Here is a 16,170-nt window from a genome sequence, read left to right as displayed (position 1 = left end):
GACACTTGAATACCTATGAAACGTAGTATGAGTGAGACTGAGATTTAAGTTTGTCGGCTGGAAATTCATGCTTGGGCTCTCTGGAATCCGACGGTCCAGGGATTACCGAACAATGAAGGTGCCAACTCAAAGCTGAAATATCAGAAGAAGCTTAGTTGTAATCAAAAGTACCATTATGTCTATACATTCATCACATCCATAACAGCATATGGCACCTTGAGGTATAGAGTGACTCTCGAGACATCGCAGACAGCACTGGTCCACTCTCAATATGACGACTGTCTGCAGGTAGATATTCGGAGCCGCATCTATACAGTGTCTTGATATTATGATATGTAGCTGCCGTGTACAGAGAATGACCAGACTTCAAATGAAGCTCCAAACAGATGCATAAACAGTGACACATGCCGATCCATCCAGCCAATCTCTGGCCTTGTAGACTCTGATCATCGTTCATACCCCGATACCACTTGGCAATATGGGCTCCTTTCATAGACACCAACTGACGGACAACTTTGTCCCATTCAATTTGAAGGAACGTTCACAATGAGGCCACTTGCCACCTCGTCCCTTCCCATTCCCATCCACCCTCGGACACGGTTCATCAGACAAGATTGGGACCGAACTCGTCTCCCACCCATGGCCCAAGAAATCTTGTGGATAAATCCAGGCCGATCTCTCCATTTATCACTCTCTTCTCTTCTTCTTCTTCAGACTGAGAGCCAGCTTTCAGACTTAGGGGGTTAAAAGCCCTTCTCGAAAGTCGTGACGGTCGGCAGATGGACTCAGACGCAGCGGGGGGTTAAAAGCCCTCCTTCAGCTGCCATGTTTTCATCATTTTCTTATTGCGTCACCGAGTGCGGTGGTCACACCCACAATGCCGTTGTGCGTGAGAGAAGGTCCATAGAGCCGTAAATCCTAGATCAAAGCGGTCACCACTTCGTGGTGGCGTTCCGTTAGTATAGTTTTGGACCTGAACTTTCCATGCCAGGCGCCATGTTGTCGAAGGAACTACATTTCCCCTTCCCTTTCATCACGCGTTTGCCCTTCCCTCTCCGTACCCATTTCCTTGCACCGCACCCATTTCCTTGCACCGTATCCAATCCCCCGCCCTGCCCTCTCACCAATTCACAACACACTTTGCACGGCGGTGGTTGGGAGGGAGATGGTTGATCAGGCGCGTGAGGAGGTGACGGAGGGACATTGGGGTTTGAGATGCATGGGAAGATTGGACTTTGGAGTTGGGAATGGGAATGGGGGGTTCTTGTATCTGAAATGCGGTGTTGGAGATGCACACCTAGATACTAGAAGGAACTGATGGGTTTAGGTGGCAGCAGACTCAGAAGACATTACTGTCTGTGCCGTGACTATTTGTTTCATGTAGAGAGCCGGTTCTGTTTTTTCGAGAAGAGAAATTGATGGTGGAAGAAAATTGATGGTGGAAGGAAATTGTTGATTATATACTTTGATGGTGGCTTGAAAACAGCTGTCAAAGACAAAGTGTGCAGCCGTGTCAGATTCGGGCCCGAGAGGGTTCAACTGCTACTGGCGCCACATTGGGTTGGACAGTGTAACAAGGCAGGAGCATTTTTGAGCATGAATGGTTCACATGGTTGTGGTAACCTTTTATGTGGCTGAATGAAGCCGTAACTAGAACATGGTCGTCCGAGTGTGCTCAAAGAACACGAGCAGATGGCGTAAACACCTATCCCTTAACAACTGATGACCCCGATTGCGTCAATCACCACCGGCCTTGCCAGCAGGAAAAATTAATATCTCTCCAGACACACATTACTCTTCCATCTCTTCGTTCTTCTTCTTCTCACTTTTCGCAACTGGCGTCCCAGACTTGGGCTCATTTTTGGAGCCAGGCTCATTTTCATACCCACCGCCTGCCTTTTCGTACTCTTTAGCCAGTTTCATCCCTTTCCATGCTGCCCACTGTCCCTTTCCATCGCCGGATTTATTGGGTTCTTGCTTGATTTCTGTGCATAATGGTCAGCATTTCTTCTTTAAGAGTGTTGGTGCATTGATTGGACCAGTACCCACCCTCCTTGAGTTCCTCTCGAAGCTGTGGGTCTGTGGGTTTTCCTTTGCTGCTTGGCATGATTTGTGTAGAGATGATTATTGGTTCCAATGTTGTTGGTTGAAGACAAATTGAAGGAAGCTGTTGAGATATGGTGATTGCTAGACCCCGTCGACCGACACATAGGAGGAGTGGGATTTTTATGTGATAAATAGTGATCTTTGATCTTTGATGCACATGTCTCTGACAAAGCTGTGCGTCACTCCGATCTCCCGTTAGCTTGGGAGCTGTAGCGATCAATTTGGGTGGTGCATTACATCATTTTCTGAGACAGCGCCATTGTCTGATTCGATGCAGGCACGAAGACGGCCATCCTCACCAGGCAGATTCGGAAAATAGGAGTTCACTGGTACCTTAAGTCATTTGATAAGGTAAATACCCTAGAAATGGTCTGCTTGCATGACATTCATGTGCCTTGATTAATGTCTCACGTCCTCCTTTGCATCTTCGCCTTCCATGCCCCGTACTGTCGACAGACTTTCACCACCCGCTCCAACACGAAGGAAGATGCGATTACCATTAAAGAGTACCATGCTTGTTCCATAAAGCCCTACCAGAGTCAATACAAGGTTTAGATCGATTTTCAACAACAATTGTGACAGGGGCGTACTGAAGAAAGGTGGGTAACTGCTAGTGGGCATTCCGATAGGACACACGGACGAATAGGTGGTCGGTTCAATCCGACTCCGGGATATGAATCTTGAGTCAGGTACGATACATACACAGCTGTTGCAACAAGACATGTAGATCCTTCACACCTGTAGGTTGGGCATGGTTCTGGCTCGCAGGGCGGGCATGCTTCTTCTGGGTGGTAGAAAAGCATGTAAATTAGGATCACATTGAGAGCCCTGGATGCAAAAGTGCAGAGGCAGGAGTGCCGAGCCATTGTGAGGGTCCGAGGTGTTTACTCGCCTAAATAATGAGAAGGGTTTGATGAGTGAGCGTTTGGGACCGAACGAGAAGTAAGGTATTGTGGAAGTTACGGTGGGGAACTTAACCGTGGGCTTCTGTGGCGCAAGTATAACGATTTTGATATGAAAATTCAGATTCCAGGGTTTTATGGAAGATGCTTCTTTCCTCTTTCATGTAACGCACTTCACGGTTTGATGGAGAAGTGGGTAATGGTTGAGCCAACAGTCTCTCTTGTCAGGTAGGTACCAACATTGGATCGATCGATTTGTTCGCAACCCAAAAGAATTTGAACCCACCATAAGAGTTTCTGTTTTCTTTCCTCTCTCATTCATACACCGCCGAAAACAACCCCCACTAACGTCGCAATAACCCATAAACCAACCCAACATCATGACCTCCTTTTCCACGGCGACAAGGTCGCTGTGGAGACAGGCCATACCGTGCAAGCACAGCTCTTGGCGTCCCGTCCACGTGGGGTGGGGCAGTCTGCTTCAGCCAAGAGAGGTCTTCCAACCACTGCAGCTCTCATCATCCTCCTCCAGTGCCCAACAACCCCCCATCAACATCAACATGGCCAAATTCCAAATCCTGTCCGACTTGCACCTGGAGGTCTCACCCGCCGAGCAATTCGCAGAGCATGGCTACTCTGCCTTCCACGTTGAACCCCGCGCGCCTTACCTCGCCCTACTCGGCGACATCGGCCTCATAACCCAACGCGATGCTTTGAGGAAATTCCTTCTTATCCAACTTGGCAAGTTCAAAGTTGTGTTTTTTGTTGCGGGAAATCACGAGCCATATTCCTCCTCTTGGGAGGAGGTTAGTTTGTTTTTGGAGGAGATGTCGGTTTTGGTGGAGCAGAGGAGGAAAGAAGGGGAGAAGCTGGGAGACTTTGTCCCGCTTGATAGGACGAGATATGATATCAAGGGTGAGGAAGGGGGGGTTGTGACTGTGCTGGGGTGTACCCTCCACTCTTATGTGGCATCCAAGTACAAGGACGAGGTGACGAGAAAGTTGAATGACTTTTATAGGATCAAAGGGTGGACCGTGAAGGACCATAATAAAGCGCACGAGGCAGATAAAGACTGGCTTAATAAAGAGGTGAAGAAAATTGAGAAGGAGGACGCGAAGGAGGGGAAGAAAAGGAAGGTGGTTATTTTCACTCATCACAGCCCAACGACGGATCGGAGGGCTAATGATGCTCAGCATGAGCGTGTGAAGGGATGGGAGGCAGTGGCGAGTGCGTTTAGGACGGACCTGAGCCGTGAGAAGTGTTGGAGGAGTGACAGGGTGAAGGTCTGGGCGTTTGGGCATACGCATTTTAACTGTGATTTTTCGGTAGATGGGAAGAGAGTGTGTACGAACCAAAAGGGGTACGGTTTCGTTGCCGGTAAAGGCATGTCGCCAGGCTTCGACCCTGAGAGGGTTGTAGAGGTCTGAATGGCGGTCCACGAGCCGCCAGCCACGTGTACCTTGAAAGATAGCCACAGAACTTCAATCTCGCAGAATGCGGAGCAAACGTGCTGTCTGTTACAGCCTCAAGCCACATGAGGCTGTTGCGAAGGTAAAGCGTCCTCAACAGCAGGATGTGGCCCACCTAAGCAATGGAAATCCGGATCTCCGTCTTCAACCACCACCAAACAACTCCGGCTCCCCAAACCACTTCATCTGACCCTCGTCTTCCAGCACAACGCAACTCACAAGCAAACGATGCGGCTCCATCACCTTCTCGCCTTGGCAGGTCTTGCCTCGGCGACGTTCACGTGCTTACCCCAGGCGAATCAAGTGTGCCCGTACTGCAAGGTTCTGTCGATATTATGCACGATTGAGGAGCGCTGCGCGCCAACCTGATGGCACCAACACGCACCGTACAGCAACGGTGACAGCTACTGGTACAGCAACCGCAGCAGCAAGCGTCGCCGTGTTTATCGAGAAGCCAGACGCTACGACTGCGATCATGTTCGGCGCATCGTCCATCAACGTTGTGGTGCCAGAGAAAGGGGACATCATGTTTGGGATGGATAAAATGGAGTATGTGATGGGGGAGATGCAGCCGAAAAAAGACGACAATAGCGAGCAGACCAGCCGCGAGCCCTTCAATAGCGCGCACCCCAGAAGCAGCGCGCACCCCAGCAGTGCAGGCCATGACCGCAGCAGCCGACGACTTCACTGGCAAACACTCGAACAGCGAGTGCGAGAACTCAAGCCACGAGCTACACAAGGCAGGCCAGGCAACTGCCAAAGAGTCCGAAAGGTTAGAGTCCATCATCCATCATTGTCAACAACAAGCACTAAACATTGACCGGAAGCCAGTGAGGCACCTGAGCAAGAGGAAAAGAAGTCAAGGCCTTGGTGGATCTGGGTCCTGTTGGGCATTCTCCTGCTTGCTGTTATGGGAAGAATCGCTGGTCCACCGCCGGGGCCACGATTATGAGTATGTTTGGGTTGACATAGGCTACTCTGATTTGCAAGATAAACCCGCCATATGTGCGTATAAAACAAGATGTTATTCTAGATACAATATCTACATGTCCTTGCATCATGATAATTCCTTCATTGTCCAACCAGAAACATGACCACCACAAGAGACAGTACGGCAATCAATCAATCCCCGAACATATCTCTGTCACGCTACTGCAAGTCAGCAGAGAAGTTATCGACAGTAAAAGTCGCCGGACCACCAGTAAAGGCCTCAGTGCCGACTTGGTACACTACACAAGCAAAAGTCAGTAAACCAATCATCACCCCTCGCCGTGGAGATAGTGCAGGACTCACCAATCAAGTTCTGCTGACTGGACGGGTACTGGTAATTGCTCTCCAAATACCGGAAGAATTCCTTCACATCAGCGCTAAAGCTCTTGACCGTCCCCGAGGGAACAACAAAGCTGTACACCCTCATAGCCCCGTTCCACCCCACCCACAAGTCCCAAGACCTCCCAGCAAGGGTGACGGTCCGCTCCTTGGTACCAATGGGATAAACATTCCCATATCTTGCCAACCTACGCAGTCGCCCCCCGCCTCTTGTCAGCATGATCCCACCAACAATTAGCTGTCCAGGGAAAAAGCACTCACCAAATCATCAACTCATAATCCCCCCCGTAATTAGGATGATCCGGATCCGCCGCCGTGAAGACATCATATGCCACATTCGCCCTCACATTCTCATTGTCGTACCTCCACGTGACGCTCGTCGGCATCTTGTTGATGGAGCTGATCTTCCTCCCCTTGGCAACCTGCCTGCCCGAGTAAGGGTAGCTCTTGACGTTGTCGGGAGCGCCCTGCCAAGTCCAGGTTGTGGACCACGAGATGCCGTTGTTGGAGGCGCCGTTGAGGTAGGTGCACTGGGAGCCAGAGGTGGCCGTGTCTTTGCCCCAGAGGTTGTTGAGGAGCTCGTAGCCGTTGCCGGACCAGTAGGCGTAGAGCTCGCAGAGGGAGGCTCGCTGGCGGGGGATGAGGCTGGAGGCTTGGGCCATGCTGGCCGCGGCGAAGAGGAGGGTGGAGACCTTCATGGTTGCGGTTGGGGAGGGGTTTGGGCCGGTGGCGATGATGATCTTGCCTGCTGGACAGGTGTTGGGGCTGGGAGACAAGCCGTTGGTTTTATAACCTTGACAAGGGCCATCACGACGATGGTTTTGAACATCCCGCCTCGAGAGAGGCGTGATGTTGATTTTCTCGGACCACGGCCCCGATCTACTTAGCCACGGAATGGTTCCGGGCCGTTGTGGATGCTGGTGTTGCGGCTCGATACATTCCAGTCGGCCCTACGAGATCCAAGATATGACACATATGATGCTATTAGCGCGGGTAACGTGTGCTCCAGCGTCCTATATGATTTAATAGTACGATGTTAACTGAATTTCCACCAATTGATCCTTGTCAGCACGTTTTTGTACGCTTGCTACCATCCGCACATTCCCAATGTGATAGCTCCAAGAGCCGCTTCCATTTGCCGAGTCCAATTATGACAAGTCAACGACCGGGAAAAGGTAACAATTGTACTTTTGGTGGCTGATTGTAAAATGCTTAATCGGACCGTCGTCAGGGTCTTGGGTGGTAGCATCGTGGGTTTCTCAGTTTGGCAATCATGGCAGATATCCGCCCCAATGAAATCCATCCGCTTCACCCCAGATTCCCGCAAACTCGGAACAGCCTACCGAGTGATCATATACCGGCGGTCCGGGTTAAACGGTCGCTTATAGGAACCCCTGAATGATACCATTAAGCCCGAAAGTGAAGAGCCGGACCAAATGTTCAGATGGTGACGTGATGGCTGACTGGTAGGTGGGAGAAACGTGACCTGTAGAACACACAACAAGTAGCAGTGTTCGCCCCAATTATGGTCATTTCAACTAGTAATCCGCCGTCCTGCATCGCACGACTGGTGTGTTTCCACGCCATCTAACGTCTTGTCTCAGAAGGCTCTTCTTGCTCAAGGGGAACCTTGCAAACGGCTTCCAGCCTCCAACCATCTGGATCAACGACAAAGGCAGCGAAATAATTCCTCCCATAGTGCTCCCTCACTCCAGGTGTCCCATTGTCAGTGCCCCCAAACTCGATTGCTTTCGCATGAAAATCGACGACAGCTTGTCTGGTCGGCGCATTGAAGGCGATGTGGAACCCCGGTCCCGGGGTGGCGGCGTCCTGGTGCTCGAAGATGTTAAGAAGCTCATGCTCTTCGTCCGGGCCGTACCCAAGTGTTCGGACTTTGCCGGTGGATGGGTCGGAAACAGGTCCGCTGTCGTACACGAGTCGGAGGCCGAGAGGCGCCAGAACCGCCGTGTAAAAGGCCCGGGAGACAACGTAGTCACGCACCCCGATAGAGATGTGACCTAGATGGTTGAAGTGTGTCATTCTGGTAGTTGTTGTATGCGGTGCAACCGGGAAGATCACGCGAGGTAAATTCTGAAGGTTGATGTTGAGCCCCACCCCAGGTGCTTCTGCTCGTTGGCCAATTGCAGGCTGGCATGTGATTGTCGTGCATAATTATGAGATTTGAACCGACACCATTCTTTTGTAGTCGTGTCTCAGGTTGATGTGATGTGGTCAATAAAGGCAAACAAGACATGTGTTTCGATCCGACAGCCAGATCCAGGGACTGCAGCTCGCCGAAATCCGGGTTTAAGCCATTGGTTCATCGTCTCCGAGTCTAAGTCTGATGTGTTCCGGTCCATTATTATAGCATAGGCGTCACGACAGGTAATGGTTGATTCATCAGGATGTGTTGGGGGAAGAAGAGGGCCATCGTTATTCGAGTCTTCAATGGCGGCGGTAGATTGGGGTGACGCCGGCATAGGACTGTCCGGCATCGGCTCTGGGACATCGTCGATATCATTAAGGCTCTCTTGGATGTCTGATGAATCGACGCCAGCGTGACAGGTGATCAAGCTTGACGTTTCGTTGGCTTGGAGGGTGGGAGGCTGGAGAGCACGTAGTCGGGAGATTTCGGCATGGAGCTCCTCGATCTGCTTCAGCGCATCGTCTAGTTTGCTTTGGGTACTGGCCAATGTGGCCTCCAAATCACATATACGCCCTTTGACTCTGGCACGATGACGTCGCTGGTTCTCTCGCTGGCGCGCCGCGTCGTGGCCTGGAGGTTTGGCTGAAAATTTGGTGATACTGCTTTGAAATGTAGGCTGGCGTGGCATGTTTGCAGGCAATCAGGGTCAAATATCGGGAGCGAAGCCAGGTTGGTACAGATCTAGACGAGGCAGATGAAGGGAATTGGTGAGGACGGGAGAGCACTGGGCAAGATTCTGGTGACAAACCAAATCTTTTCCACATTGGGCTGGCGCGTCATCTAGTGGACCTCGCGCTAACCATATCTGGTCCACTTTCAATGACATACCACTCAAACCTCGACAACACGCAGCACATCAAATGCACCTCACGAGAATCAGGCTTAGTAAAGAGTGTAGATCAACAAAGATAAATACCCTTTTCTAGGACTCCGGTTTTGATCCTAGCTTTAGGTTTCGCACAACAACTTCTCAGAACCACCAGGTAGTCTGGCCTTCACAGCGGCCTCTATATTGTCGGATTGTCCTACACGACCTGCCTTTTATGAACTTCTATTGAACATCCAAGCATGGATTCAACCGAGCAGATCTACGCCCAAGTCCGGGAGCACTACAGCAGTGCCTCTCGAACGGCGGCCCCAAAGTACGGAGAGAGTGTGGCCAAGTCATTCGGATACAGCGAGGACGAGTTATCCAACATCCCCGAAGACGCCAACCTGGGTCTCAGTTGCGGCAATCCACTTGCCATTACCAGCCTCAAAGAGGGTGAGACGGTCATCGACCTAGGCAGCGGTGCGGGCTTCGACATCTTCCTCGCCTCGACAAAGATTGGTTCCAGTGGAAGAGCCATTGGCGTAGACATCAATGATGTCCGTTCTTATCCGGCAACTTCCGCGTTCTCTCAACACACCGCTGACAAGGTTGCTAGGAAATGCTCGCCCGCGCCGAAAAGATCAAGGCCTCCCGCGGCAGCTCGGTTTCCAACGTCACCTTCATCAAAGGCAATATCACCTCTGTCCCTCTCCCAGACGTTACTGCCGACCTCATAATCTCAAACTGCGTGATCAACCTGGTCCCATACGAAGAGAAGAATCATGTCTTCAAGGAGATGTACCGTCTTCTGAAGCCCGGTGGAAGGGTTGCCGTGTCGGACATTCTTGCCAAGAAGCCCCTGCCGGATCAGCTGAGAAAGGATATTGCCATGTACGTTGGATGTATTGCCGGTGCCGCCGAGGTTGCCGACTATCAGAACTGGTTCAGGGAGGCGGGGTTCAAAGACTCGGTCATCACGGATACACAGGCCGATCTGAATGTCTATTTGGACACCAAAGAGGATGGGACCAAAAAGTCTGGGGATTGTTGTGGACCTGTTGCCGCTGTTTCTGCTTGCGATGGTGGGGATGAGGCCAAGAAAGCGACGCCATCTTGTTCTTCTGCCACTACCGATAGCAGTGATGTGGGGAGGACAGATCTCAATGAGTTCGTTGGTAAGTTAGCATTTTTGCGTATAGAGGAGACCAGAGCACGGTAGCTGACATGATTTACAGGATCTTATAAGATCTTCGCTGTCAAAGACTAAGCGGAGCTTTTTCTTGAAGCAGGGCTGAACAGAGCAAATGAATAGGATAAGATTAGATGGTTACAGTCAGACAAGGTGGTGTCAGGGCAAAAGAAAATACAAAAAAGCAACGCTGGAAGAACAAGCAGACGTTATGTGGCCGGGCCAGGAGTCAACCTGGGTCTTCGCTCGAACTCGGGAATGCACTAACAGCTGTACTACCGCGCCCACGGAATGCTAACTTGGGACTTGGAATCGTATAGTGGGGTTGGGCTGGGCTGAGTGTATGGTTGATTGGCTTGGGTTGGCAGCTGGTGGGTGGTGTATGTGGCGTTGGGGTTGTCCGGGGCAAAGCTTTTGTGAGTGGCGCAGATGGATTATGTGTTCTTCGTGATATCTCACTGGTAAGCTCTTTTGGGTATCTCTCTTCTGTCCAGACGACAATATCCAGTTACATGCCAAGTTCAAATCACCCATGAATTGGTATTAGACACCCCTCTCTGTTTCGGTTAGTTACTTCAGTCAGCGTTGAAGTCAAGTCGACATGATGGCCTACCGATCAATATGCCTACCTTAGTCACCTAGGTAGCATTTCGCAAGCTCTGGGATTTCGCGCGCACCGTGACAATGGTCCGGCACCGTAGCAAAGACTCGATCGAAGAGCTAGGTACCAGCTGGATAGGTACCTACCTATTGGGCTCGGAAACCTAACCTGGCTCGGTTAGTCATACAAGGGGACAGGACCTTTCCTAAACCTTTTTTCCATCCAGCCCAGAGTGAATATAGGCAGGTAGTTGCCTGGAGATTAGTCACATCGCCCAGTTGATATGCAATATGTGTCACAGTATATACTGTGCCTGAGGAGATGTGGGGCTACCATTCTGGTTGCTCCCTGGTGGTTGTATTCTGGCCTGCAGGGCCGTAGTGGTTTTATTCCTGTGCAGCGCTTTGTCAATCTACACTATACCATAACAATATGCCTCCGACACAGTGCGTATGTCCGGGTAAGGCCGTTCCTTTCCCGCCGTTTCACCGCATTCTTCAGACCTGGTTGGAACACCTAATGGTTACTTTATAATGCAGTTGGCTTCCCAGCTGCAGCAAATTACTCGTCTAAATCCTAGGTCAGGCCATTCCAGGCAGGGGCACAATACATACCTACCTACCTAGGTAAGCTAGCTTATCTCACTTCGGTCATCCTTTCCCCCGTTGTCTAGGCAGCTTCTTTTGCTCAATGGCTTCCCTAACAATTTTTCTCGCTGTGGCGTCGTAAGCTGTTTCTCTGCTATATCGCTCACTTCAAGTTTCTCTTCCCGAGACCGTGTGCCCTAACATTCCGGTCACTCGACAAAACACCTAATCATCTGATATTTCTTGTTACGCGGTCACTTCGGCGGCCACAAGCATCATGGCCAACACAGATAATGGAAAACGCTCATCTGAGAGCGCTGACTCCGACCAGGCATCGACGTTTCTCCCTACCAGTGCCGCCTTCATCGGATACCGCCCCTTTCCATCCATAATGAATCTCCACAGCAATTTCTCAGGAGTAGTCAACGCGCTAAAGACATTCAAGCTCTGCGGTGCCACCGAAGACGACTTTCTCTACCTCGTCGAGGCACACTTCGGCTTCACTCCCCGCGGCCCCCTTCACTTCGGACCCGGTTACTACCTCCGCAACGGAACCAGCCTCAAGAGCCCCATACTCGCTGCCACGGGGGATGAGTTTCCGCTGCCGCTTCTCGTCCAGCTTTTCAGGCCAAAGACGGCGGTAAAGCTTCCCCCGCTATATCAGGAGAAGAATCCCCGCGACATGATCACCGAGGTGGTGCACTCCACCACTAGCAAGGAGCATGGCGTGGCCTTTGGGTTCGAGATTGAGGTCGGCGTGAAGAGGATGATGAGGGAGGCGTTTGAGTGGCGGAAGATTAGCAGAGGTAGCAGCAACGACAACCAGAACATGAGTGGCCAAGCGGAGGAGCACGCTGAAACGGGAACTGTGTACACGTTGTACCGTCTTGCACCTGGTCACACTAGCCGACCTTTATCCGAGGCGGGATCGTCACGCTCAGCAGCCTCCGCCTCATGGTTGCCCGCGGCTGAGAGTAAAGTTCAGATTGTCGCCAAGGTGGTCTTTAGCAACGTGCTGAACTGGAAACATCCATTCACGTTGGAGTTGAAACAGGCTGGTCGCACAGGGGAGCTGGGCGAGCGTTGGGCGTTGATGGTGGTCATGACTACGTTGAGTCTGTATTTCCTGCGCCAGGCTGGCAAGACGAACAAGACGACGGTTGGAGCTGCACAGAAATTGCATTCAAAGTAGCTTGGCTTCAGGAGCTTGGAGGTAGGTAAGTAATCATGCGTAATCGAAGCCGGGGTTCAGTCCGTGATCTGGAGTATGGAAAGAGCGATGTAGAAGATCATTAATGACAAAAGAGGAACCGAATCCAAAAAGTACTTATGCAAAGTAAAAAAGCAATGATGGCCCAAAAGATAAAACACCTCAATGCCTACTACTGGAATCGAACCAATGATCTTTCCATTGACTGAGGCTGCAAGAGCCATACAAGTGGAACGCGTTACCACTGCGCCAAGCAGGCTGTTTTCTCATGTGATGTGAGGTTATTTCCAGTGTGGCGTCAATGGGCTTAAGAGATGAGTGGACATGGTGGGGCACGAATGTGGGTTCTGCCAGTGGCAGGTGTTGTGATTTGGGTTATGCTTTGCTCTCCCAGTTTCTTGACTTGTGCTTATACCAACTGCACATCTTTAGCCAACAAAATATCGTAGTGTAGGTGTGGAAAAATGCTTGAAGATGGATGAGAGCATGAGGTTTTGTCTGAGAACCAGAGCTGAAACCCGGGCCTCATGTATCTATTGGCTTGCCTTGAGCAAACGCTCAGTGTGCAACTGACGTGGAGGACTGTCACTGCCGTGGCTTGAGTGAGGTGGTCAGTCTTTTCAGATGAGGATCAACTACTACAGACTCGGAGCCTCGACCACGTCAAACCTACCAAACAACGCCGTTCTCTCACCCACCTACCCTTCTGGCCTTCCTCTATTTCCATCTCCCCTTATGAAACATCACCTTATAACCCTCCTGACCAACGCCATGACAGGATACTTTTTGTCCGCCTTGTGCGACTGACGGGGCTGCCAATATCAGGTTCGGATTCTCTGCCTCGACGATGTCCCATCCATGTATAAGAGCACCGCTACCTTGCAAAGAGAGACACCTTCCTTTACCCATCATCAGCAACGGATACAGCTTCAACTACCGATTCATAAACAGCAAAGGGTGTGTGATTTCACAAGTCGTCATGAAGTCAAACACAGCTGACCCAGGTCTTATGTATAGCTCAGCTCAGACGATAAAAGCTTTTGTGCGCCATTTATCAAACCAACTTGGTCACCACTACCAGCATGACTGGCAGCCGTCCTCCCACGTCCCCTCCTGAACCGGAGACTCCGCCCGCGACCCCTACTACGGACGGCTAACACCAATGTCGTAAGGGGGTTATTTCCCAGTACCATCAAAAAGGGGAGAATCCTGGAGAAGGATAGGCACGACAGGCAAAGGATAGCTGGACTTTTCCAGAGTTCGAGGTGTATGGAACCTAGCATTTAATATCGAGATTCCAGTTCAAAACCGATAACGACGAACCCTGGATGCAATAGTTCAACCGACGTTAGTGTGTGAATAAATGACCTGACATATCGACTGCACCCAAGCCATCATCCTTATCCTCAAAGCGCTCTTAATCAGCTCTCTAGGTAGGTGGCCATCACAATGTCCAACACCCACCAACCCCCCACCCCTGCCTCCTCGCAATCGCCTCCTCAGCCTTGCTTAGACAACCCCATCGCCTCTCCCTTCCCCCCTACCATTCCCCCCATCCCTTCCCCTCCCCGGTCCTCTCCTCATCTGTAATCAGCAACCACATCCCAAAACGCCCTCCCACCCACAGGATCCCTCCCCGCCAACGCCCCCCTCCCCTTCCCCAACTGACAATCACTCCCCCTCAAAACCTCCGTCCTCTTCCTTCCCGCCTCCTCACACTCCCCACAAACCCTCCTATCTCTTTCCTCAACCTCCACACTCGTAACGATCACCGGCCCCCATTTATCAAATACACACGCGCAATCCCCAGTCATGATCCTCCGGCAACATCCCACATAAGGCTGGAAAGGTGACTCGGTGTCCCAGTTGTAGTCCGGGTCGGGATCTGGACCTGGTCTTTTGTTGCAGGCTGGGCAGAGGTAGGGGAGGTGGAAGAGGCGGGTACAGGGCATTTCTTTTTTCCTTTTTTTTTCCTTCCTTTTTGTTTGCGCTTGTGAACCCGAGTTGGTAGTGCCTGAAAGCAAAAGGTAGTTCACGCGAGGGGGCAGATGGGATTTAGTTATAGCCGCGCGCGGGCAGGTGTTATCGTGAGGTGGTGGAGGTTCGCGCGGGGAGGTGGTGAGCAAGCTGGTTCAGGCGGTGCGTTAGCGGATGATGCGAGTGTTGGATTGGAAAAGGAGTATAATAATGTTGAACCTTTAAACCTGTGATGCCTTTAAAGTAAGGTAGTGAGTTCGTGAAGAATTTGGTGCAAGTGAATTTGGTCAGAGAAAATATGATGTGCTCTTGACATATGAGGATAACTGTGGCTGAAAGTATGATTCTCTGTGTTGAACCTTGAGAGATCGGGGCTTGGGGGTGTTGCAAAGCTTAAAACTGTCGAACCTTGAAACTCGGTCGTGATCTCGAATTTTGGTGTTTTAAACTTTTTGGTTGAGATTTCGTTTGCGGTTTTGTGACTTTTGGCCGTGATAGCATCTGGACTCGTCTTTTTGATCGAGGTTGCCATTCACCACTATTTGCAAGTGGGCCGTTGGAGAGCAAGAGCGTGAGCTCCCCAGTTGACATTACATGTTCCTCAACCAGGCCTGTCCTGTCGAACTGTTGTCGGATTGTGGTACCCCACCCAACATACATAAAAACAAGTGTACTGTACTTGGGGAGCTGGTTTCCATGTATCCGCGATTCCATAAGGCTGATGCTCTCTTAGAGGTGGGTATGGATAAAATAAATCTGCAAGGTTTGGTTCTTTAAGGCCCATTTAAGCGATGAAATGGTCTGGAGAGACTCTTGAAATTCATGGGGGCTGACGGTTGGATGACCTAAGCTGTCGCCGAAAATACTCGTATGTGAAAGACAGACCCTGATAACGATCGAACTGGCCTTCTATTTGGCGTACTGTCACCTTTATACACATAACTGTACATTACCATTACAACCCCACGATCCTCCAGCTCGTTCCTTCACCACCTCCCTCACCACCTCCCAGCATTAACCTCCAAAAACCCCTCCAACTCCCCATCTCCCCCCCCGTTCGCCTTCCCTTTATCATTCTCCTTACCCTTCCCCCCCCCCTTCTCCTTCTCCTTCTCCTTCTCCTTCTCCTTCTCCTTCCCATGATGATGATAACTATGACTCCTCACCCGCTCCATCAACCTCCCCATCCCACTCTTTGACCTTTTCAACTCATCCCTCTTGGGAATCTTACACGACAGCCCCCGTTTCATCTCATCCAAGCTCAACCTGGTAGGCACAGCGGTGTAGTGACAGCTCCGGCACTTGTCCCTAGCGTGCTCCTTGATCTCATCGGGTGCTTCGATTGCGCCGCCGGGGACGGGGGTGGGCTCCCAGCAGATGTTGAAGTGGGGCGTTGTCTGGAGGTTGGCCCAGTCGCACTTGATGAGGGTTGGTGGGGGGGTGAGGGTTGCAAGGCAGATCTTGGGGGGCTCTGAGCTGTCAATAAGGGGAGGTTGTGAGAGAGGAAACTCGGCGCTGGTGCGGCGGGATTTGGAGAGAGGTGGGGTGGGGAGCCCGGGGAGGGGTCGGCCGCAGCGGATCTGCTTGTAGTGTTGGAGTTGGCACATTGTTGCGGTGGGTTAAGGTGACAGTTGCAAGAGGATCAAAGTGAGAGATGTCCGGGAGCCGGTTGCCGGCGGTGAGATTTAAGTTTGAGGTCTCCGCCGTTGTGCTGGCTTTTGTGTTCGCAATGCGGCGTATGACTTGCGTGTTCCTGAGATTGCCACAAGACGGAGGAATGGGG

At 51.2% G+C, this 16,170-nt stretch overlaps 6 protein-coding genes across 6 annotated transcripts, besides 1 other annotated feature; 3 read left to right on the top strand and 3 right to left on the bottom strand.

The window, feature by feature from the left end:
* Positions 1 to 1,791: 1,791 nt before the first annotated feature.
* Positions 1,792 to 2,107, bottom strand: PODANS_4_6000 (uncharacterized protein; the record flags this gene model as incomplete). The annotated part of the gene is made up of 2 exons (XM_001906209.1): positions 1,792 to 1,985; positions 2,050 to 2,107. 2 exons carry the CDS (start codon positions 2,105 to 2,107, stop codon positions 1,792 to 1,794), a joined length of 252 nt encoding a protein of 83 aa, XP_001906244.1.
* Positions 2,108 to 3,388: 1,281 nt separating this feature from the next.
* PODANS_4_6010 (uncharacterized protein) lies at positions 3,389 to 4,435 on the top strand (the record flags this gene model as incomplete). The annotated part of the gene is made up of 1 exon (XM_001906208.1): positions 3,389 to 4,435. The coding sequence occupies one exon, from the start codon at positions 3,389 to 3,391 to the stop codon at positions 4,433 to 4,435; it is 1,047 nt and encodes a 348-aa protein (XP_001906243.1).
* Positions 4,436 to 5,626: 1,191 nt separating this feature from the next.
* PODANS_4_6020 (uncharacterized protein) lies at positions 5,627 to 6,504 on the bottom strand (the record flags this gene model as incomplete). Its single annotated transcript, XM_001906207.1, has 3 exons — positions 5,627 to 5,706; positions 5,741 to 5,994; positions 6,068 to 6,504. 3 exons carry the CDS (start codon positions 6,502 to 6,504, stop codon positions 5,627 to 5,629), a joined length of 771 nt encoding a protein of 256 aa, XP_001906242.1.
* An 889-nt stretch (positions 6,505 to 7,393) lies between these two features.
* On the bottom strand, positions 7,394 to 8,640 carry PODANS_4_6030 (uncharacterized protein; the record flags this gene model as incomplete). The annotated part of the gene is made up of 2 exons (XM_001906206.1): positions 7,394 to 7,954; positions 8,059 to 8,640. 2 exons carry the CDS (start codon positions 8,638 to 8,640, stop codon positions 7,394 to 7,396), a joined length of 1,143 nt encoding a protein of 380 aa, XP_001906241.1.
* A 440-nt stretch (positions 8,641 to 9,080) lies between these two features.
* On the top strand, positions 9,081 to 10,042 carry PODANS_4_6040 (uncharacterized protein; the record flags this gene model as incomplete). Its single annotated transcript, XM_001906205.1, has 2 exons — positions 9,081 to 9,541; positions 9,649 to 10,042. 2 exons carry the CDS (start codon positions 9,081 to 9,083, stop codon positions 10,040 to 10,042), a joined length of 855 nt encoding a protein of 284 aa, XP_001906240.1.
* Positions 10,043 to 11,477: 1,435 nt separating this feature from the next.
* On the top strand, positions 11,478 to 12,392 carry PODANS_4_6050 (uncharacterized protein; the record flags this gene model as incomplete). The annotated part of the gene is made up of 1 exon (XM_001906204.1): positions 11,478 to 12,392. The coding sequence occupies one exon, from the start codon at positions 11,478 to 11,480 to the stop codon at positions 12,390 to 12,392; it is 915 nt and encodes a 304-aa protein (XP_001906239.1).
* A 184-nt stretch (positions 12,393 to 12,576) lies between these two features.
* Positions 12,577 to 12,669, bottom strand: a tRNA (tRNA-Thr).
* Between the last annotated feature and the right edge of the window lie 3,501 nt (positions 12,670 to 16,170).

The sequence above is a fragment of the Podospora anserina genome, chromosome 4, assembly GCF_000226545.1.
Source record: "Podospora anserina S mat+ genomic DNA chromosome 4, supercontig 4".
NCBI lineage: Eukaryota > Fungi > Ascomycota > Sordariomycetes > Sordariales > Podosporaceae > Podospora > Podospora anserina.
This window is presented reverse-complemented; position numbering and strand designations above follow the sequence as displayed.